Source organism: Raphanus sativus, chromosome 6 (genome assembly GCF_000801105.2).
Source record: "Raphanus sativus cultivar WK10039 chromosome 6, ASM80110v3, whole genome shotgun sequence".
Classification (NCBI taxonomy): domain Eukaryota; kingdom Viridiplantae; phylum Streptophyta; class Magnoliopsida; order Brassicales; family Brassicaceae; genus Raphanus; species Raphanus sativus.
Genome location: NC_079516.1, coordinates 6,463,547 through 6,486,183, shown reverse-complemented (window position 1 = coordinate 6,486,183; position 22,637 = coordinate 6,463,547). Strand labels below are relative to the sequence as shown.

At 34.4% G+C, this 22,637-nt stretch overlaps 3 protein-coding genes across 4 annotated transcripts; 1 reads left to right on the top strand and 2 right to left on the bottom strand.

Moving 5' to 3' along the window:
- Window positions 1–1,577: 1,577 nt before the first annotated feature.
- LOC130497112 (uncharacterized) lies at window positions 1,578–4,193 on the bottom strand. Its single transcript, XM_056990097.1, has 11 exons — window positions 4,010–4,193; window positions 3,849–3,924; window positions 3,684–3,770; window positions 3,487–3,600; window positions 3,065–3,400; window positions 2,716–2,996; window positions 2,522–2,621; window positions 2,373–2,432; window positions 2,205–2,291; window positions 1,985–2,113; window positions 1,578–1,889 (listed from the first exon to the last, which is right to left on the bottom strand). Exons 1-11 carry the CDS (start codon window positions 4,045–4,047, stop codon window positions 1,602–1,604), a joined length of 1,596 nt encoding a protein of 531 aa, XP_056846077.1. The 5' UTR covers window positions 4,048–4,193; the 3' UTR covers window positions 1,578–1,601.
- A 5,926-nt stretch (window positions 4,194–10,119) lies between these two features.
- LOC108833167 (putative F-box protein At3g58820) lies at window positions 10,120–12,878 on the bottom strand. Of its 2 annotated transcripts, none has more exons than XM_056987489.1 (4): window positions 12,405–12,878; window positions 10,906–11,865; window positions 10,688–10,828; window positions 10,120–10,619 (listed from the first exon to the last, which is right to left on the bottom strand). In XM_056987489.1, the coding sequence occupies exons 1-4, from the start codon at window positions 12,471–12,473 to the stop codon at window positions 10,266–10,268; spliced, it is 1,524 nt and encodes a 507-aa protein (XP_056843469.1). In that variant the 5' UTR covers window positions 12,474–12,878; the 3' UTR covers window positions 10,120–10,265. The 2 variants fall into 2 exon arrangements, with proteins under 2 accessions (XP_056843469.1, XP_018462104.1); XM_018606602.2 differs by lacking the exon at window positions 12,405–12,878 and adding an exon at window positions 11,965–12,354.
- Window positions 12,879–17,338: 4,460 nt separating this feature from the next.
- LOC108833169 (probable 1-acyl-sn-glycerol-3-phosphate acyltransferase 5) lies at window positions 17,339–20,691 on the top strand. Its single transcript, XM_018606603.2, has 4 exons — window positions 17,339–17,488; window positions 17,856–18,574; window positions 18,642–18,772; window positions 18,850–20,691. The coding sequence occupies exons 2-4, from the start codon at window positions 17,994–17,996 to the stop codon at window positions 19,278–19,280; spliced, it is 1,143 nt and encodes a 380-aa protein (XP_018462105.1). The 5' UTR covers window positions 17,339–17,488; window positions 17,856–17,993; the 3' UTR covers window positions 19,281–20,691.
- The last annotated feature ends 1,946 nt before the right edge of the window (window positions 20,692–22,637 follow it).

Here is a 22,637-nt window from a genome sequence, read left to right as displayed (position 1 = left end):
CGCCAGATGTTGGGACTTTACAACCAAGCGACTTGCTATATCATTATGCGTTTCACTGGATAACCCCTGCAAGGATCTGGTAATGAAGGCACAGGAGGACAGTGGACTCTTACCGGATACTATAAAGTTGAGGATGACTTGTGCACCTGCTGGGGCTGCCTTGGTGACTACAACTGCAGCTGTTTTGAAGCCTTTTAGCGCTAGTGGGTTCCTTGATGACCTGATAGCCCTAAATATTACCAAAGTTGACAAGATCTTTGAGCTTGATGCAAAGATTAGGAGAAATCCTACCCTTTATCATATGAATCCTACTGCCTATGATGAGAAATTCTTGGCTGGTGATCCTAAGAAGGAATTTGAAGATGGTAAGGAGGAGGCTAAGAAGCTGGCACCACTGCTCCAAGCATTCTGTGACACAATGCTCAGAAATGCTCCACTTGGACGTCAGAAGGTCTTGAGAAAGCATGCTAATAGTAATCCAGCTTTGAGGCAAAGTGCAAAGAGGTTCTTCCAGGAGGTTTGGAGAGAAGTCCCCACATCGCTAGATGAGGTGTTTGGTCAGCTGAGGAAGAGTAAGGCAGCCATTGAGGACCCTTCAGGTGGTGATGGTAATCCAGCTTTGAGGCAAGGTGCAAAGAGATTGTTTCAGGAGGTTGGCAGAGGAGTCCCCACATCGCTAGCTGAAGTGTTTGGTCGGAACAAGAAGAGTAAAGCAGTCATTGAAGACCCGTCAGGTCCTAATGCAAGTGGCTAAGGAGACAGTGCCAGGATCAGTAGTGTTGCAACACAAGGCCCAGTTTGTTTCTTTTGTTTTCATGGTTTTTAAATGATTTTCGGTTTCCCTAATACGTAGAGGAGGAAGGCATTATGCGCCGTCTCTTGCCTGAGGATCCTTCTATTCCCAGACTCCCAGTTTTAAGTTTGCTCTTTTAATTTGTCATTTTTTTTTTGTCTTTGAACTTCCTGTGTTTCATAAAAAAAAGGGAACCTATATTAGTCAACCTGAAATTCACATACAGTAGAAATGAGCATCTGTTGAATGTATCATCCACCAAATAATCATGTCAGAACCATAGGAACAATAATCTTAGATAATACAAAACAATGAGTCTAAACCGTCTAGAAGAGAAAGGAAACATACCGTGAAAGACAAGTTTCTACTTGGTTGGCTTGTCAGGCAGCAGTATATATGAACTTGAAAACTATGAAAACTCTGCTCTTACTGAATTTGCAAACAGTCCAATGATCAAATTATAGCAATATTCTGTTGGTGTGAGAACTTGGATCAGCTTTTCATGTATAACCGTAATCAACAATCAAATTATAGCAAACCTGGACATCACCATCATGCATAATCAACAATTATCAATCATTAGAAGTTATTGAAGATCCAACAGCTTGATCCCCATCTTCTTCTCTTATGTCCAGATTTTTGAGGTTCAATGATTAAAAAAAAAAGATATCCACTTTTCTCTTGACTTGTAACCATAACACAATCTTCATGAAAAACCATAACTGGAAAATTGGCACAATACAAGTTTTTCAATTCAACTCTCAAATAAATAAATAAAAGTCTCAGTTCAGGATCTGGTGTTTTCTTCTCAAAGAAGCAACATGAACCTGAAATCATGTGCGACCCAATCAATGGTGAATCTTCCATGCTTCTTGTTCACACACTGCTGAATTTTATTTCTTGCATCACAAGGCATATGGTTCACTATCATGTCGTGAATGCCGACGTGGCAAAGTTCAGTGTCCTTGGCATATAACTCAACCAGCTTGGGCAAAAGAATCTTATTGTCTTTGGATATTCCTACATTTGATCTTACATACTCTTCTTTACCGCATTCTAGCTCCATCATCACGTTCTTCGGCGTATATATACGGACCTATAAGAATCATACGTGTGTTGTTTAAATTTAGAACATATATAATCCTTCACGTGGAAGCGTGTAACACAAGGAACATGACTTGAGTTGCTTACTGATGGATCTGAGAAGTTCCCAGAGCAAAGCGCGAAATGAAGAAGAGGCTCAGGATGAGTTATAGCATAATCTTTACCCAAGTCTCCAGCTTTACCCTTTGGTTTAGAAGCAAACAAGAACCTAAATACCTGCTAATAAGCAAATCCTTTTTAAGCTCTGAAATGAACTTATAATCGTCGAAAACTCTGATGAACCAACTTGAAAGAAGACTAAACTTGCCTGTCCTGGACGAGAGACACGGCAACGAAGAATTGAAGTCTGTATTGTGTCTAAGTTCAAGCTTCGTCCTCCAACGTTATACGCTGCCTATATTACACAGAAGAATAATAAGCCGTTGATGTTGTTACTTAGCCATGACTTGAGACTCAAGTAAGATAATCCTACTACCTTCAGCAATCCAGATACTCTTTTCATACTGTTTTTAGGGTTCCCATAGACAAGAATCGACTGCAAAAGAACAAACGTAAACCCAAGAAAACAAGTTAGTGTCTTACAGAGATTTATCAAGTTAAATATTAAGTTTCAGAAAGCATTACATGCATAACCAAAGAGTTGTGTATGTTGATCCAGAAAGCTAGCTTCTCTTCATGATTCAACTTTCTTGGGTTCACTCCTTCTAACTTATTAACAAGCGACCTAAACATTTTACATTGAGAAAATAATGATAGAATTAAATAAATAAGATAGTCTTAACTAATATAAACCAAGAGAAGTGGTTGTTAATAGAAACCTGAAATGCTTTAAAGCAGGTTCAACTTCATTTAACTTCTCAGAATCTCTACATATAGATTTCACCATTAGTAATTTGTCGTACGGTCGGCTAGTGACCTTCAGCTTCTCTTTTCCGCGAAATGGACTACTAGATTCTATATCATCACCCAATGATTCTTGATCCCCAAGTTTACGAAATACTTCTGAGATACACTTGATCATCTCTTCAGACAAACTGTTTGGTGATTTGGTAACGTTTTCAGAAACATATGTCCCAACCATCACATCTATATCAGCTTGCTATAACCAAAAAAGCATATTAGTATTGATAAAGAAAGAAAAAACTCAACAGAAAAAGTTGCTTCTACCTCAAGCATTGAGAAAGGGAGAGAGTGATGGTATGATGAGTCCATTGCTTGGGGAGACATCCTAAAGGAATAGCCTGAACAATGAGACAAGGATGAGTGGCTTCGGAATATTCCAGAGTCCTCTAGAACTTTCTGCGGGCTGCAGATTGCGGTTTTTTGTGAATCAGTGAGATTAGTAGACACAAGAAGATCCTCTGATATCTCTTTCTCCTCTGGTTCTAAGTTACTTGTAATTCTGTTGTTGAAGAACCTTCGGTATAACAAAAGAAGATATCTTTCTAAGTACATCACTTGCAACTCCAAGCCTGCAATTTCACTCACCAGTTTCTTTGCTTCCTAAATCATGAAACATTAAAAAAAAAATTATTTTCAGTTTCTTACTTGTATTACAATGTAGTCAAGGCTTAGTTGTTTTTTATAACCTTGGGGATAGAAGGATCTTCGTTTTTACAATCTTCCAAGAACGATTTGCGTCTAAGAACTGTCTCCAACTCACGCCGTACTAAAACTTCATCTTCTTGAAGCAGCAAATCAAGCTGCAAATAAAGAGGTTTGAAGATTTAAGACTTGTTTGATTGCCTGTTCTTTAGACAATCTTTAGAGAAAACATTCTTCAAACCTCATCACATGACACTCTCTGAGGCTGTAGTTTTCTGCATTTTACAAGAGATTGGAGCTGTTCTATCTCTCTCTGCAACGTTTGATCCTAAAGAATAAAAACTCATGTTAATTTGATGAGCGAAGAAGAAATAATGTTCTAACAAACAAAGTTGACCGTTCAGACCATGTGAAATCTATCTATGTTGTGAATGCCTTCACTTGATTTGTTGTTTTTGAGAGATTTTTTGAGGACTGGATCACTGGAAAAATGGTGGACAACACAGAAACTTGTTAGGACAGGAGTGCTGAATCAAATATAAAGGAATGGAGAAGAAGAGACACAACCTTCTTGAACGTTTGTGAATCGAATTTGGTGTTGTCATGAGTGATCTGAAACTCTGAAGGGTTTGCTTCGGTGAACAACTTGTATAAGACACTCTTTGTTATATGAAAAATCAGAAGTAAAAACGACTAAGCAGCTGATATTAACTGAAACGCATTAATGAGATATATAAAATAATTAGATAGTGACAAAATAGTTACAGAAGAACAAAGGAAAGGTCAAAAACAGATGAAACAATGAATAAACATTATACCACAAATTGAGTGAGACTACTCACTAAAATTAAGAATAATTATCTTAGTATAAAATGTATTTTCGTATAGAATATATTTTTGTTATAGAAAATGTTAAAAGTACTAAACTGTTTGATACTGGTATTATTTTTTCATCTCTTCTTCACCTAACTTCTTTAGGTTGCAGTAAATGCATATACACATAATCATGCGCATAGTTTTATTAGGATTAGGCACGAAAGGAAAGTCACAAAAACAAGAAAACAATAAGAACATACTATTGGCGTCAAGTGGGTTCAGCATTTTCACAATATGGTTTCCCTTGGATAAAATTACATTTTATTCTCTTGTAGTCCACATATTTATGTTTTTTTCTTCACATATCTAATCTATTAAAATAGAGTCCTATTTTTATCTACTTATAAATGTTGTCATTTATATTTTGGACCTATTCATATTTTACTAGAAATAGATATTAATATGATCTTTTTGAAATCCCCTGATTTACTTTCAGTATTTCAATTTTTTACTCCTATTTTTTTGACTACCAACATTAATTAGTTTCATTCTAATTACTATACATTCCTAAAACTCTCACCATTTATATTTTGTTTGAAACTATCTACATTTTATTGTATTTAATTGTTTCTTATTTATTTTTGCATTTAGTTTTTTCAAAACCTAAAATAGCTGATGTATTTAGTTGTGGTACGTTAGAAATATACAAGAACATTTCTTCCATTTTAACTATATATGACTTTATGATTGGTAAATTATATTTATACAACTATATGAATTTTATAATATAAATAACCTTAATATTTTCATAGCTATAATGCTATATAAATATATAAGTACTATAATAAGTGATTTTAATTAAACATATTTTACTCTGATGTAGGCTAAAATATTAGATCATCATTTCTAAAATGGTTAGTTATACTATAAAATATATATTTTTACAGTATAGCTAAATTTATTTATCTAATCTATTAAAATAGAGTCCTATTTTTATCTACTTATAAATGTTGTCATTTATATTTTGGACCTATTCATATTTTACTAGAAATAGATATTAATATGATCTTTTTGAAATCCCCTTGATTTACTTTCAGTATTTCAATTTTTTACTCCTATTTTTTTGGCTACCAACATTAATTAGTTTCATCTAATCTATTAAAACTGAAGTACAAATTAATACTAACCCTTAAACTTGCACAATATTTACAGTTCTATGCCACTGAATTAACTAATAAATCTAATGTTAAGTATTTATTGTATTTTCCTTATTTAATTAAAATTAAAAATACAACTTCCTATAATTTAGGTAACCAATAAATTTACCATATTTTGATACTCTATGCAATCAATTAAATATAAATTTTCGTTAACACAATCATTAACAAACAACCATTCACAAATAATATGACAATCCAAAGAAAATGTTTCGCATGACGAAAATCGAGAATCGAGATCCTAAACTCTTCGATTTGATGTTCCTTCGGCTAAGTTAGAAACAAAGTTAATGCTACTCGAATATAAATCTGTAAATATTTTATTTTATTTATATTCATATAAATAATATCTCAATGAAAATCGAATATGTTAAATGCTGAAGGATATAAATTAAGTATATAGCACCAAATTTTAAATAGTATATATAACATTTTTGTCATGCATTTAAATTTTGGTCCATGAAAAATATATATAAAGTATATTTTTGCAGTTGGGCATGTCATATTTTAAAAATCATAATAAAACGGTTGACGATTCAAAACAAAAATAAAATTACTCAATATAAATTATAAAAATATTGTATTTAAATTTTTCATAATAAAAAATATTTAATAAATTAAATTATAAAATATATAATAACATTTATATAAAATCAGTATTTATTTATAAATATGTGAAAAAACACATGACGTTTAAACTAAAACGCCTCAATACCACTAAAATAGTAGTTTTACTCTTTTTAATTATTCATGTACATATAATAATATACAGTTAGTAATATGGTCTTTCGGATACCCATTCAAATATGAATCGTTTTTTCAGGTATTATATTTTTGAGTTTTAAAATTAGGCTTCGTTCGAGTATTATAAATTTGTTTGGTGACTTTTGAATTGGATCCTTCTAGTCCAACTGAACTCAATTCTGATGTATTAGAACCTAAAAATATCCAAATAACTAATATATGTAAAATTTCAAATATTTTTATCAAAATAGTTATATTACCCAATTCGATTTAGATATTTTTAATTTAAACTAAAATAACCTAAAAATTATTAAATGACCAAAAGTAATTATATTATCCGCTATGGTTCGAATTCGATTATGATGTATAAGAACCTAAAATATTCAAATACCCAATATACATTCAGTTATATAATGACACATCTAAAATATATGATATTAATTATGAAAAAAAAATATCAGTTTTTTTTAAAATCAAAGTTAAAATCCGCACGGGTGTGCGGGTCAAGCTCTAGTTCTAATTACTATACATTCCTAAAACTCTCACCATTTATATTTATTTGAAACTATCTACATTTTATTGTATTTAATTGTTTCTTATTTATTTTTGCATTTAGTTTTTTCAAAACCTAAAATAGCTGATGTATTTAGTTGTGGTACGTTAGAAATATACAAGAACATTTCTTCTATTTTAACTATATATGACTTGATGATTGGTAAATTATATTTATACAACTATATGAATTTTATAATATAAATAACCTTAATATTTTCATAGCTATAATGCTATATAAATATATAAGTACTATAATAAGTGATTTTAATTAAACATATTTTACTCTGATGTAGGCTAAAATATTAGATCATCATTTCTAAAATGGTTAGTTATACTATAAAAATATATATTTTTACAGTATAGCTAAATTTATTTATTTTAAAACGTATTGTACACAATAACAATTAATAACTAAGTAAAATATATAAAATAGATCACTATATACATATTTATTGTGTTTCAAAAACAAAAGATCACTATGTATTAATAATATCTAATAAGAAATTTAAACAATAAGATTATAAAGTTACACAACATAAAATACTAAAATGTAAATTATATATTTAAAATGTTTATGATAATATCAAAGTTATATATTTATAAAATGAAAAAATATCCGTACGGACGTGCGGGTTCAAATTCTAGTTTATGTTAAATTCGAGTATTTTGTGAATAATAGAAACAACTGTTTTAATATCTTTCGCGTGGTCAAAGTTCCATCTGAATATAACTCGTTGTCGGATATAACAATTTGCATAATCATTATAGAAATAATTTGGCTATCTATCTATTTCATGATTCATAGTTTCATATTTGACCAGTCCGATCTCGGAAAGAAACATGCCTTTGATTGAAACACTATTATTATTAAAATAAAGTATCTTAAAATAAAACAAAATGTCTCTCTTTTTGGGTAATTGCATCAAAAGAAACAAACAATATGTAATTATTGGTTTGACATCGGGTCTGATGTTTTGTAAAAAGTAACCTTTTTCATGCAAACAAAAATCACCAAGGACCACTTACAAATTGGAGATTTCCTGTTTGTGTGTGCGTGAAGTTGTAATGCAAATTCATCTTTATGATCATATTGGTGGTTTTCAGATGATAATCAAGACGGGTTGTGGGCTAAAACCTAAAAGAACAATTTGCAAAAAACTAAATGATATCAAAAAGAGTTAGTATAGAAATTTATATCACAATTTCCTTTATGCTTTAATCGGTTAAATATCGGACCGGACCTGATCAGGATCATCAGATTTTATTACACAAGACTCTATTATTTGGAGCATGATTGTATGCTTTGCTAGTTTTATTTTCATGATACATTACCTGATTTATAAGTTAATTTTCACATAAATAATAAACTTAGATAAACTCGTAATATTTTTCGTGGGAGAGCTATTTAACATTTGCAAAAATTTATTGAAAAACAAGAGATTCTCTTGAAATTTTTGTTCCACGTGGTGTATATGGATTGGCCATATATACTAGTCAAGTGGAACCTTTCTAAGCTCCACTGAAGATTCAAAATTTTGTAAAAGCATTTCACGAATATAAAAGAAAACTTCTTTTGACAAAGCATCATCCGCAAGAATTACTAATGGTAAATGACAAAAAGGTTACTTTGGTGGGTGTCTTTTGATTAAAGAGATTGTGCATGGAGTGGCAAGGACTTGATTGAAATGGTAAAGGAAAGCCTTAAAAGCGATGAAAGGTGAGAAAGCTGTCAAAACCTTTTGCTATAACAAAGCTACTACAGGCAACGTACTATTAGAGTTACATATTTTCTAAATAAATGTGTTATTTAATGTTGTAAGTTGTAACAGACTCGTCCTCAATAGCCAATGACACAACACAAGTTTTGGCGCGATATCATCAATGACATTATTATAAAAAATAACATATTTGTAAATATTGCTAGTTTTGGTTTTGTTTGGAATGATTCGATGTGTCTAAACGTAAAGTCTATTCATGATCAGACTATAAACAAAACAAAACTTTGTTGTGAATATATAAAAAAATAAATAAAGATAATCCAAGAGAGAGGTTATAGAAGATTCATAGTTTGGGATTGTGTTCTTCGTTTTGTGGTTTCCCATGTTTATGTTCCGTAGTTTTCTCTCCGAGACGTAAGGCGACAACTCTTTCTTGTCTTCTGAGTTCTTGTCTCGATTGCCCCATTTTCAACACAAACTAACTCCCAAGTAAATCGGCTCTTCTTACCATGCACCCAGTGATCTAGTATTACTATTTCAGGCCAGTGTTATATAGTTGGTCGTATAACGTATGCCAAAAAAAATTGTGTACAAGAGTTTGATGCCTTTAACTTTTATATAAACTTTAGCAGCTAACACTGATGCTTCATGAGTGTTATCCCGTGGCGATGCACACAGTAACTTAGTACTATACATCGTTATAATCAGTAAAAATATTTCTCTTATTGAGTATACATAACACTAATTAACAAACTTCAATTTATTTTATATTACCTGTGTATTATATATGCTATCTATTTTATTTGACAAAAAAAATTGTGTAATATATACAGTTTTATGAAAACATTTAACGTTATATATACATAAAGTTGAGTACATAAGACAGTTCCAAAGTTTATGAAATCCTTTACTGATAATAAATCTGGACTATATATTATGTGGAGTATTATGTGAGAGGAAAACAAATGGTTTATCAAATTGAATATGTTCTATTACTCTACAAACAAGCTCACTGATTCACACCAGCAAAAACTGAACTGCCCCCATATCTCTCTCATATTTTTTTTAAGAATCTGAAGTTAAGAAGCACCAGGGTTTAAGCCCAATTTGTTTCACAAATAACTAGTGACTGATGACCGGAGATGGAAGCGGTGATGTTGGAGGCTTCATGTCCAAAAATTTGAATCACTCAGCTCACATAAGACGTAATAACAATTGACCACACTAAACGTAGAATGCTTCACCTTATCTCTCTTGGTCTCATGTTGTGTAAGGTGACAAATGTCTTAGCTTTGGCTGATCAGATGCATTGTCTTCTGAACTAAGAGAAGTGTCTGTCACATTGGTTACAATTTCTGCTTTTGGTACAGTAGAACGCTGAGTCGTGTTCCTGCACAAACAACAAGCAAAAACCTGAGAGATTGCCACCTCAGTGTTGCAAACTGTTGAGATTATTGTACCAGAATCAGAACCTGAAGCTTTAGGAGATAGCGATGAAAATGGTTTCAGATTGGTCCAGGGTCGTTACACATATATACATGATCAACTAACAATAGACTTTTATGTGATTGATAGCTAACCTTTGTCACTCTATTATCCAAAAACTAAAACTCAAAGCAACAGAGAATCAAATGAAAACAAGCCCATCCATAGATAGTAAAGGTTGATGATATTGGTTCAGTCTGAGACGGTTTTCAAGACAGTTAAAACACAAAAAGCCAAACTGCATGCAAATTCCAAAAGAGAGTTTTGGCACAAAAAAAAAAAAAAAAACTAGGAGATGGCTTTGTTCTTCAGCCACTTCTGCTCCAAATAATCGCTCACCAGAAGCTGAACATTGCAACTCGACAACTTGTTGTAGAGTTCGAACATCTCCTGGACAAGTTTCGAAATCTCACGGTTTCCTAGCTGTGTAGGATCATTCTCTTCAACATAGATCTCCATCTCCTTCAAACACGGAAAGTAGTCCAAGAAATGCTTTATCATCGCCATCTCTTTCATCGTTCCCCGAAACCCTTGAATCTCCAACTCTTTCACTGGACAAACCGTGAGTGAAAGTCCTTTCTCCTCCCGAGAAATGCAGTCACAAGCATCCCCGCACTCGTCTGTCACATGGTGCACCAGACCCTATAACATGAAATTCAAAAGTATCATCAAGTATGAAGTGGCAAAACGAGTAAGTTTTTATATAATACCTGAATGAGTAGAGTTTCTAAATGTGGAGAGTTCCTTAGAAGAGCTGGCATTGCTTGCCATCCTCGATCCTTGTTACTCGTAATAGCTAATGATTTGAGGTTGTTGAACACTGGGATCGATTCAGAGCACATACAAAGGGCCTGACAAAAAACAAAACAAACCATTTTGGAACTACATTAACCTAATCAATCATAAACAGAGAGAAGAGAAAACAGACCTCAATAGTATCAGGACGCAAGCTAAGATCCGGAACATTCCGTATGCCGTGAAAGAGTTTCCACACATTAGTAAACGCGAGAGCCTCTTGCTCGTCAAACCAAACATGATCTGGTTCCCTAAGGTGCTTGAGTTGGTCTTCACTTAAGGAGAAGATGATTTCCGCATCAACCAAGTTGTCCATATTAACCAACGGATAGTCCGACGCAACGAAACCATAGTAGACAAAGTGAAGGAGACTCGGTGTGTCAAACGATAAACTGCTTAAACAATCGTTTACCCTGATCGTTAAGGTCTCGACGCTTGCGCTTGAGACCGTCACATGATCATCCGTATCTTTCCACACGACATCAAGCAGAATCAATTCCTCAAGGGAAGGCAGAGCGTGAAGCAGAGTGTTGAACTCGTGAGGACAAACATGAACCGAGTCAAGCACCAGAGTCTTAAGCAACGGTAAAGAAATGCGATTAAAGTTGATATCAATCCCATAGTCTATTCTCAGAGTAACCAGCGTGCTGCACTCGAAGCATTTCGGAGAGAGCTGGTAATAATTATCATCATCATCATCGTCGTCTTCTTTGCAACCCAAAATGATTGCTAGGTCAAGATCCGAAACGCCGCGAGATAACGCGTTGCTGATCCAACCATCTAGACGTTGTGTATCGACGACGGTGAGACACTTGAGGGAGAACTTCTTTAGCGGGGAGTTTTGGCCTTGCAAGGCCAGAACTCTGTCAACAAAGTCCATGAAGCTCTGTGTGATTTCTGGCCTGTCCCGTTTGCCGTCTTCCGGATGAAGGAAGGCGGAGTCGTCGATGGTGAGATAAGGGACGAATGCGAGAAGGTTGCGCCATCTCTTGGCGAGAATAGATGTCAGAGCGGCCTCCTTTGTGGTGAGGAAAGAGAGTATGTGACAAAGAACCTCGTCTGGAAGATTGCTAACACGATCCATCTTCTTCCTCTGCACACAACGAAAGATGGAAGTAAACAAAATTCAAGTAACAACTAACTAAATCTAGTTGAGTGAAACCCAATCGACAAGGCAAGTAAGAAATCTAACCAAAAGGAGGAAACTTTGAATCAAGAAACCCTACGAAGAAAACAGAATCACGTTTGATATTGTAAGACAAGCGCAAGCCTCGAGGCTAGTGGGAATATCTTTGGTTATATCAATGGTTTACCTTTTAAATGTCACCGGTTTAGATCGATTGTTAAAATGTTAATAAAATCGATTGTTTTTGTTTGGACCGGTTTTAACGTAGAAAAATCGATGGTTCACCTTCTAAATGTCACCGGTTTAAATCGATGCTTCACCTTAAAATGTTAACCGGTTTAGATCTTTATTTAGATCGGTTTTCAACCAAATCACGTAGAAAAAATATGGGTGATATGCGAGCAATAACAAGGAAGCAATAAAATAAAAGAACAAATTAAATCTCTTCTGCAAAATGTGGCCACATTACAGTTTCAGAGACTTGAGGGAAAAATAACAATACCTACCTGGCCACCAAACAATGTCTCGTCTACAGCAAGAGTGAGGTCATGACTTATGAGTTTCCTTGTATGCATCAGTGGGTCTTTCCATTCCTCTATGCCTGACTATCTGATGAAATAAAATGCAAAGACAGAGTCCTATGGCTTGATGACACAATCAAAAGAGTCTATGAATATGTAAGATACTTTTTGAATCACAGAGATGCATTCCCCAAAGCAAATGATTCAAGCAGACAAGAAACAAGAGTAAGAAGACTCTTTAACCCAACCAGAATTGTGGAACTATGATTCAAGCATACAAGAAACCAAAAAAAAAATTAACCTCACAGTTCTAGAACCAACTTTACCCAGATACAAAGACAAGATCTTGTTCCTTGGATTTCTTAACTCACTGCTGGGTTTGCTTCTGTCAGAGCAGAGCTTGCATTTATGGGACACCTTTGTTAAAATCATTACCAAGGAAAAAAAAACTAACTAACAAAACTGTTTAGATATTCATGTAACTACTCTCATTTAAAGAGAAAATGCAGAGTTACAGAAGTGTCATTAGCTTTAAACTGGCGGATAAGTCCAAATAGCTCAACACATAAGTCAAATTTAAACAATACTCTAATAATAATAATACTCAAATAGTTCTTCAACACATAAGTCAAATTAACAAGACACCACTACACACAACACCTAATACAAACAACGATACTTAATTAGCTTCTTAACTATTTCTTCCTCTTCCCCTCAACACTTGTCAGCACTTGCAGGCACCCAGGGAACCACCACTTCTTCATCGACCCCTTGCCCTTTCCACTCACCCGGCCCCACCTCGTACAGCCTACCACCTCCACAAAGCATGAGCTCCCAATTAAACGTGACACTCGCCCCTGATGCCTCAAACGCACTCGGGTAAATCGTTCCATCCCGGTTTGGTTTCTTAGCCACAAACACGGTCTCGTAAACACGTAGTGGACAAGTGCAAGTCCGAGTTCCCCGATATCAAAAGAACACTCTCGGGGAAGTGAAGCAGCACTAAGTAGCCCCATTCTGGGCCTCTTTTATCTCAAATTCCATACCTCACACCGAGAAAACTTAAGATAACTCTCCTCCCTCGGAGTAAGACTTCCCTCGCCTCGTCTATCTCTGCCCCCATCTCCTCTCTCCAGCTTTCAACACGAGTGTTTAGAAGCTGATCTTTAAGATGAGATTCTTAAAGAGCATAGGATTTAAAAACAATAGGAAGCGGCATGTTTTGTGGGAGAGTCACGAGTACAGCTTGGAGGATAACTTGAGGCCCAAGTTGAGTTTCTGGTTTACGATATGGAAAGAGAGTTGAACAAGTTTCAGCAGTATTTTGGGAAAGAGGATAAAACTAAGGCATTGGCATTTGAAGAACGTCAGGGTTTCACTTTGTAGAATGTTGATGTTGGGGTGATCCACAAGTTCTATTCCAAGTGGAAACCTTGAAAACAGAGTAATTAGGGTTTCTCTTTAGGTTTTCCAGGTCCCCTCCGTTCCCAACTGTTGATATTTTCAATCTGACTTGCGTTTCGAGTAAAAGCGAGAATACAAATCATATTAAACTGTTAATAAATATCTACTTGCCAAATCAAAAACAAATCAATTTTTATCTACATAATCATTTCTAGTAATGACATGTAATCATCTTTCATCTCGATCAATTTATCCCATACATTTAACTTGTGAGCTCTGATTGTTTGTTAATAAATGCAATTATATGTATAGTAGAGTACTAGTAGTTGTGGAAGGAGAGAAACACTCAGTTATATTCCTCCATCTCCAAAACAGATTCTTGCCTTGGTTAGAGAGACTCACCAAATTCTTTGCAGCAAGTTCACTTGTCTTGATCGCTCTAAGGTGCCTCTTCATGCTATTCAACACAACGGCACGAGTCATGATCAAGATAACTCTCTTACACTTTTGTCTGGTCACTTTCACAACCCCTCCCTATGATAACTAGCTAGGTGTGTACTGTCTTCTCTTGTGTGGATCATTGTCTGTGTGTGTATGCGTGTGTTTGATCATTTCTTCAGCTCTGCTTGTCATATTGCTTCAAATGATGTCTTAAACTTGTAAAAGAAAATAAAAGCTAAAGATGAACATAGATTCATTTTAAACCAATATATGTAGCATCGAGTGTTGGAGATAATTTTAAGATACCTAAAGGTGCCTCGTTATGTCATTTGTTTCATATCATACAAGTATAAAGAGAGAGAATAAGATTAAAAAAGAAAAAGTCATCAACATCGTCTCATTTAAAATGCATTGACTTATACATATCACCACCGACTGGTGAGAACGACCCTGTAATCTCTACCTAATAGTCGTACACTAAATGTTATTTATACTTGGCAAAGCAGAAGATAAACGGGGCAAACAAAAAAAAATGAAACCCAAGTTCATTTTATTAATAGCTTCACTTTTACTTGTATGCATAGCATCTTCCTCTTCGGCAGTCATTCCAGTTTTCAGAAACCGGAAACTTAGTAAGTTATTTGATTAATGTATATTCCATATGTATTACAGTTTTATTGTTAGAATCTTCTCTACCTCTCTATATTTTTGTTGTGTTATGTGATATATGTGAACGTTAACTAGTTCGAGTGTATTACAAGTCAATGAAGGAGAAGGTGAAGAGATCCACACTCGCAAGGAAAAACAGATCAGTGTAAACTTCAGCCGTTCACCTCCTGCCAAAGGCTGGATTTGTTGCGATGACTGAAAGACGATCTGAAACAATTAGTAAGATCCCAACATGATGAGAGAGCGATTGAATATGCACGAGTATTAATTTGCAAATTTGTAAATTTCGGGGGTAAAGTGTAATTTGTTGAGACTTCAGCTCGTTTTCAAACTTCCAAGTTCCAACTTCCACTTTTTGTTTTACAAGTCAAATTGTTGGTAACGTTTCTGCTGCAAGTACGTGTGTGTATTGTATGTTTTATTTATAACAAATTTAATTTGAATTTACTTCTAATAATAACATATTGTATTGAATTTAAACATAAAGTAACATACTTCTGATTCGAACACAGTTAGTCAAAAAAGTTATATTTCTGATGTAATAACATCAAGATCTCTCTCTATTGACTAATGAGTTTTCAGCTGAGTTGAGATAATATATGCATGCTACCACCGTATCATTCTCTGTTTTTCGGACATAGCTGCTCAGTTGTCCATGTGTTGCTGGAGTATTGAATGGTGAAAATTCACTTTCAACAGACTAATAATTTTGGTCTTAATTATGAAAGTTAGTTGATTCAACGAACAAATGCTCTTAGTTACGAAAATGGTGGCTAAATTTCTTTTAAGAGACCGACAAACAAATTTCCATGTGATAAATGAGCATCATATTTATAGTCTAATCTTACATCACTAAATCAAACAATCTCAATTACAACTTCATTAAAAGACAAAAGTTAAATTGTTCCATAAAGAAAATAGTATCACTTTGTCCCCTGTGCACCAAGAATAAGTTTTTTTGATGAAATTAGATAAACTACAATCATAAATGAACCTGACCAGAAAAGGATTAGAGATTTTAAAACGTGATTCTTTCCTTTTTCAGATTAGATATGTGTATTTTAAACAGTCGATCATTGAAAAGAAATAAAACAGAAAGGAAAATCTTTAAAAAGGAAAAGTAGGATCTATAAAACGTTATTAAAGGAGGAAAGAAATAAAACAGAAAGGAAAATTTTTAAAAAGGAAAAGTAGGATCTATAAAACGTTATAAAAGGAGGGTTAGGATACTCTATTTTGTTTCATTCACACATTCATCGACGCTTTCTTGTCAGCAAGTTTAAGATTTGCTTCGATCATACATATTTGTGATCTTTCTTTTTGTCTTCATTAGATGTACAATGGCGATAAGAACGAGAATATTCAGCTTCGTATTCATGATGATGATAATGTAGACCGCTAAGGATGACGTCTACTATGCTTGGGTGGAGACCGACCATAAGGAGTTTTACCTGGGAGACTCTCTTGTCTTTGAATACGATCTCAACATCAACGACGTGACTCATGTTTCTGGTGCTTTGGAATACGAGTTTTGCAACTATTCTTCTCTTAAACAGTAGACTAGTGTACCTCCCAATATTCAATAAGCTGGCCATTTTCCATTGTTTCAGAGTTCTTAAAAAGATCAGTTGAGAAATTGTGTTACACAACAAATCATTAGAGTCATCACATATTTAATTAGTTTGTATTACATAAACTAGTAAGCTACTGAAGACAATAACGCACACAATTAACATCCTTAAAACTAGACTTAAGAATTATATAACTTCACCAACATATGAAAACCACATGCTAATGTACACTCAATCGATTTAAAGCCAAAAAGGTAAAATGACTGAACAGTGTCAACTGTAAGTAAATCACGAAAAAAACAATAGAATGACTTCCTGATTAATAGAAGATGAAACTAGTACAAACCTTGTACTAGATATTAGATTTGGTAAACGTTCGTAGTCTTTTAGTGATCGTCTACCGTTAATAGTCATCAAAACAATGTCGTTTGCAAATATAACAAAACATAAAACCCCCAAATCTAAAATTTCAATTTCCCAATCCACCAAAGTTACTATCCTACCAAGAATAAAGGGAGCAGTCCTAGACTTCTAGTGAGTCTACTTTTATCACTGCATATAAATTTATGGGCTTAAAAGCCCGGCCCAATTTAGAAACTGATTTTATACTTTTCGATTTCAGAAAAATATAAGAGGATAGTGAAGTATAGCCGATTCAATATTTAACTAAAAAATGGAGGAGAGGGGACAATGGTTTAAATTTACGCACCATCCATGTCGAGTACTACGAGAGCCGGTGGCATAAACCGTAATTAGCAACCACTTCTTAGTCCTTTTTCAAAACCAGTCGTAGTCCTCCTATTGACTGCTTGGGTGATCTTTTTTTTTCTCGGCCATTAACTCTTCTTCGTGTACTGTTTATTAAGAAGCATGGTGAGCTGTCTTCTTTCTTCTATCTCCTTTCCAGCTAACTACTTTCAGAACAAAACAAAACAAAAAAATCTGATAGTTTATTTTACATCTGCATTGTTTCTGAATCTTTTTGTAAGTTTGCAATGCTCTCTTTTCTGATTGTATTTTTCTTTACTGAGATTTGAGCTTGAATCTTGATTATCATAGTCGGCAGTTCCTTTTAGACAATGTATATATTTGTCTGAGAAAAAAAAAAGCTTATTCTTTATTATAAATCCAACAATAAGTCAGATCCTTAGATTCTTAGTTTGATTGTTTTTTTAAAATCTATTTTATCTTTCAACCTGTAGTGTTTAGTAATTAAATATGGAAGCTCTCATATGAATCCTTATTTATCAGCTTCTTCATTTTTTAAAACTAAATTCCAGACATTACTTTATATTCTGGTGATTACTAAATGTGATGTCAAGCTCTTAAGTCTTTGATCATATAACTGCAGGTAAAGTTAAGAACTCTTATGATGATGTTGTAACCATATGAGCCTCTGATGGTGATTATGTTGAATCTACCAATTATTAAATCAAGAACAGACACAAACAGAGGAGGGGTAAATAGATCATCTTAAGTTGTTCACAAAATGGAGAAGAAAGTTACAAAGAGTGAAGGAAACATACCAAACTCTAATAATAACAAGTTGTCTCTGATAAGAGCCTTGAGAGGTATAACATGTCTGATGGTGTTGGTGTCAACAGCTTTTATGATGTTGATCTTCTGGGGGTTCCTATCAGGCGTAGTGCTGAGGCTTTTCAGCATACACTACAGCCGTAGATGTGTTTCTTTCTTCTTCGGCTCCTGGCTCGCCTTGTGGCCTTTCCTCTTTGAGAAGATCAACGGAACCAAAGTCGTCTTCTGTGGTGACAAGGTCCCTTGCGAGGAGCAGCGAGTGTTGCTCATTGCCAATCACAGGACGGAAGTGGATTGGATGTACTTCTGGGATCTCGCACTGCGCAAAGGCCAGATTGGTAATATCAAATATGTGCTTAAGAGCAGTTTGATGAAGCTACCTCTGTTTGGTTGGGCGTTTCATCTCTTTGAGTTTATCCCCGTTGACCGGAGATGGGAAGTGGATGAAGCGAACTTGAGGCAGATTGTTTCGAGTTTTAAGGATCCTAGAGATGCTTTGTGGCTTGCTCTTTTCCCTGAAGGCACAGATTACACGTAAGCTCCTCTCCTCCCTCTTCTTTATTCTTGTTTAGAATGGCTAAAAAGCATTTTCACCATGCAGAGAGGCTAAATGTGAAAGGAGCAAGAAGTTCGCAGCTGAGCATGGCTTACCAGTACTGAACAACGTCCTGCTTCCAAGGACAAAAGGTTTCGTCTCATGCTTGCAAGAACTAAGTTGCTCACTCGATGCAGGTTTGTTTATACTTCTCCTACGCTTACCATTCATCTTGAACAAAGCAAACTCTTATGTTACTATTTGCACCTTGTAGTTTATGATGTGACCATTGGTTATAAGACTCGTTGTCCGTCTTTCTTAGACAATGTCTACGGTATCGAACCATCAGAAGTTCACATCCACATCCGTCGAATAAACCAAAGCCAAATCCCAAATCAAGAACAAGAAATCAATGACTGGTTAATGAACACGTTCCAGCTCAAAGACCAGCTTCTCGATGACTTCTACTCCAGTGGTCATTTCCCTAACGAAGGAACAGAGAAAGAGTTCAGCACACTCAAGTGCCTCGTAAACTGCTTGGCAGTGATTGTCTTCACTGTCATCTGCACGTATCTCACCTTCTTCTCGTCGATGGTCTGGTTCAAGATCTATGTCTCTTTGGTCTGTGCCTACTTGGCCTCTGCTACACATTTCAATCTTCGTTCTTTTCCAATTTTCGAGACTGCAAAAAAGGCTTTTAAATGATTAAACAAATAAACTTTCATTGTTTTCCGTTTACTATTATATATTTTGAGTTTTGAAGACTCAATCCAATATCTAGTTATGAAATGTGAGCTCAAGTTGCAATAAGTGATGAACTCTTTAATCTTATGTCTTCATACATTCATCTACATTCATGTAAGCTCATAGCTTGGCAGATAAAGAACATATGCATAAAGACACATTTGACTTCTACATAACTCACAGAGCCACTGCAGTTTTACCCAAAACAGGATAAAAGATTTTATTATTCTTATTAAAAAAATCGTCAACTTGTGATAATAAGGCCAAGATATATCAAAAGTAAAAGAAGTTGCACACTGTATTTATTTGGTTGCAAATAAATTTGAGTCCCCAATAACGTTTGAGGCCACCAATGAAACGCCCGTGACATATTAGCACACTGGAACATAGTAATGCCAATGTGTCACGGGTCTTCTTCTACTCTTTTATATTATATTGTATCATGAGACAAAGAAAGAATACAGATTACACTACTTGAGTAGTGTAGACCATCTTAAACGAATATGGATATTGAATAATATCCACATGAGATTAATCACAAGATTATTGTCTTATATGATGCTAGGGACGCATTGTTTTCATGTTAATAATATCATAAATTTGTAGATCCCAGCTTCGAAACCCGGCCACAGCGATTTAACATCCTTACTGCTGGGGCGCTGGACCCCTTCGGGGGATATTTGGGAAAGTGGCTGCCCAGACACAGAGATATCAAAAAAAAAAAAAAAAAAAAAAAAATTTGTAGATCTAACCTCAGCAGTAACGTGCCTATCCTCTCACTCTATCTATATAAACCCTATGAAGCAGGTAGCCTAGCCTATCCCTAAGCTAAGAGAAGAGCAAAAACAATTGGTGGAAAAACTCTCTCAAAGTACTCAAAAGCCATGGAGCCAAACACTAAGCTTGTCTTTATTACCTTGGTTCTTGCCTTGGCACTCACGGCAGCAACCGCACAGTTCTGCGGCATGTCTGTTGCTGGTCTGTACTCTTGCAAGCCGTATGTGCAGACTAAGAACCCATTGACCACGGCCATAGATCCCAAGGGCCCTTGCTGCACTGCCCTGTCTGGGGCAGACAACCAGTGTCTGTGCAAGCAGAAATCCAAAACCAAAACCAATCCGTTTCTCAGTGGGATTGACCTCGACCTCGCTTCTAAACTCCCGGAGATGTGTGGTTTATCTACGGCAACTTGCTAAGACAAGGTTTTTCTTTGTGTTTTGATTTTCTTCATGAGTCCATTGTTTTTGTACTTGTTTCTGTTGTTGTTCTTTGTTGGCTTGATGTTGTTTTCAGTTGTTGACTTAACTGCATTGAATCGCTGTAGCTTGATTTCTTCAAAATAATAAAACCAAAAAAAAGATATTCGTAACAATGATTGCATAAAGGAAAAGTGGTTGTATAAAACTACCTCTTAAATCTTAAATTAACTCAACCAGACGAAAAGGTCACGTGAGTACCAATGTTTATATTCATTCTCTCTTTTACCTGTAACATGTTTTAGAGTAGATTTGAAATCTTCACTACAAGCCGATAGGTGGGATATGAACGTGCTTTTATCCGGCTTGACAACTCCCACATTTTCGAAACACATGTGACTGAGAGAACGAACTCACGGCAAACTTAGTTGCATCATAACGCTATTCAACTGCTCACCGTAAAACATAAAATCCAAATACCATTCTCCTCGTTCCTATGTATCTCACCAAACACCTCAATGGCTTCTTCACTCTCACACACATCAGTTTTGGCAAACTCCTGAAAGAAAAGTGTTATATTTCAATCAAATCTCGTTCAGAATTGGCCGTTCTGGACTTTTCATATGCCGAGATCACAGCATTCCACGAGTAAACCTTTCTCTCTCAGACATTTCGTCGAACACATTCTGAGCTTCCCGGTAAGAGTAGAGATTATCGTATAGATTCCAGATGATTGCTCTGTAAGGGGTTAAAAACCAGCTTTGATGAAGCGAGTGTGGTGCAAAAAAGCCGTCTTTAAAGCAATTCAATGTCAAGCTTCAGACAAATTCTAAGGTTTCGGTTTGGATTCATCCTAATCGGAGCGTGACGTCACGTGCTGATGCAGAGAGCAAAGAGGGAGTCCGCGGAAGAATGAGAGCAAACTGTTCGGGCTCTGTATTTGGGCTTACAAATTTAGGCCCGTTCATAAAATCGTTGAAATCATCTTTTATATTTCTCATTTTCTTGATTTTAAAAACTTTACCCTAAAGGAGAATATATTATTAATAATTTTATATAAGAAAAATCTACATTATTATTTGAAAAATAAATTTACTTACTTATCATCTTCTCCGTGATTTTAAGATAAATTATTAATTTGATTAATATTATTATTATTTAAAATTTTATTTATATATATATATATATATCATGATATTTAAGATAATTAATAAACATTAACCTATATTCTACTATATTTTAAGTCCTCAAATTGTTGATTTAAAATCAATTATCAATGGTTTATAATCAATTAAATTTTAAGATATTTTAGGTTGATAAATTCTAAAATCTCTATAATATGTTTTGAATTTTGAATTCAGTCATTTATTCATGAGATGGGAGATGATTTGAAATTAATTTAAAATAAAATAAAAAATCCTTGAAAGTTAAATAACACTAGATTTAAAAAAAAATGGATTTAAATCATTCATTGAAAGACACTAGATTTTAAAACAGAATTTAGAATCAAATCATTTGAATAACAATGAATTGTATTTAGATCTAAGTTCTATTAAAATACATGATTAAATAATACCACCTAAATGTTTAATTTCAAATCTAATTTTTCTAATTTGATTATTACTATAGAGGAGATTTTGATCCAAAATCTAACTCCTATAAATAAAAAAAATATAATTTAATACACTAATTATCAATAAGAATACTGAATTTATTATTTATAATATCAAAATTTAATAATTTTATTTTTCATAAAAATAAATATTAGAATTAAAAAAAATTAGGTATATATATTAACGTGCATAAGACGTGGGACATCAACTAGTTTCTTACATATTTCAATTTCATACATACGAGTCGCGTGAAAATCGTGCATTACTTTTAACATATTCAACTAGATTTTGACCCGTGCTTTGGAAGCGCGGAATATTTTACGATAAAAAATTCACTAATAACTTAATAAATATTTTGGTAATTTTTAAAGAGTGTGTATTTAAAATATTGTTGCATTTAAATCAGTGTTTTTAAATTCAACCCGATTGTGATTATACCGGTTAATCCGGAGATCTGACAATTCAATTTAGGTTTCTAAAATATTCATATTAAAAAAATCAGTAAAACC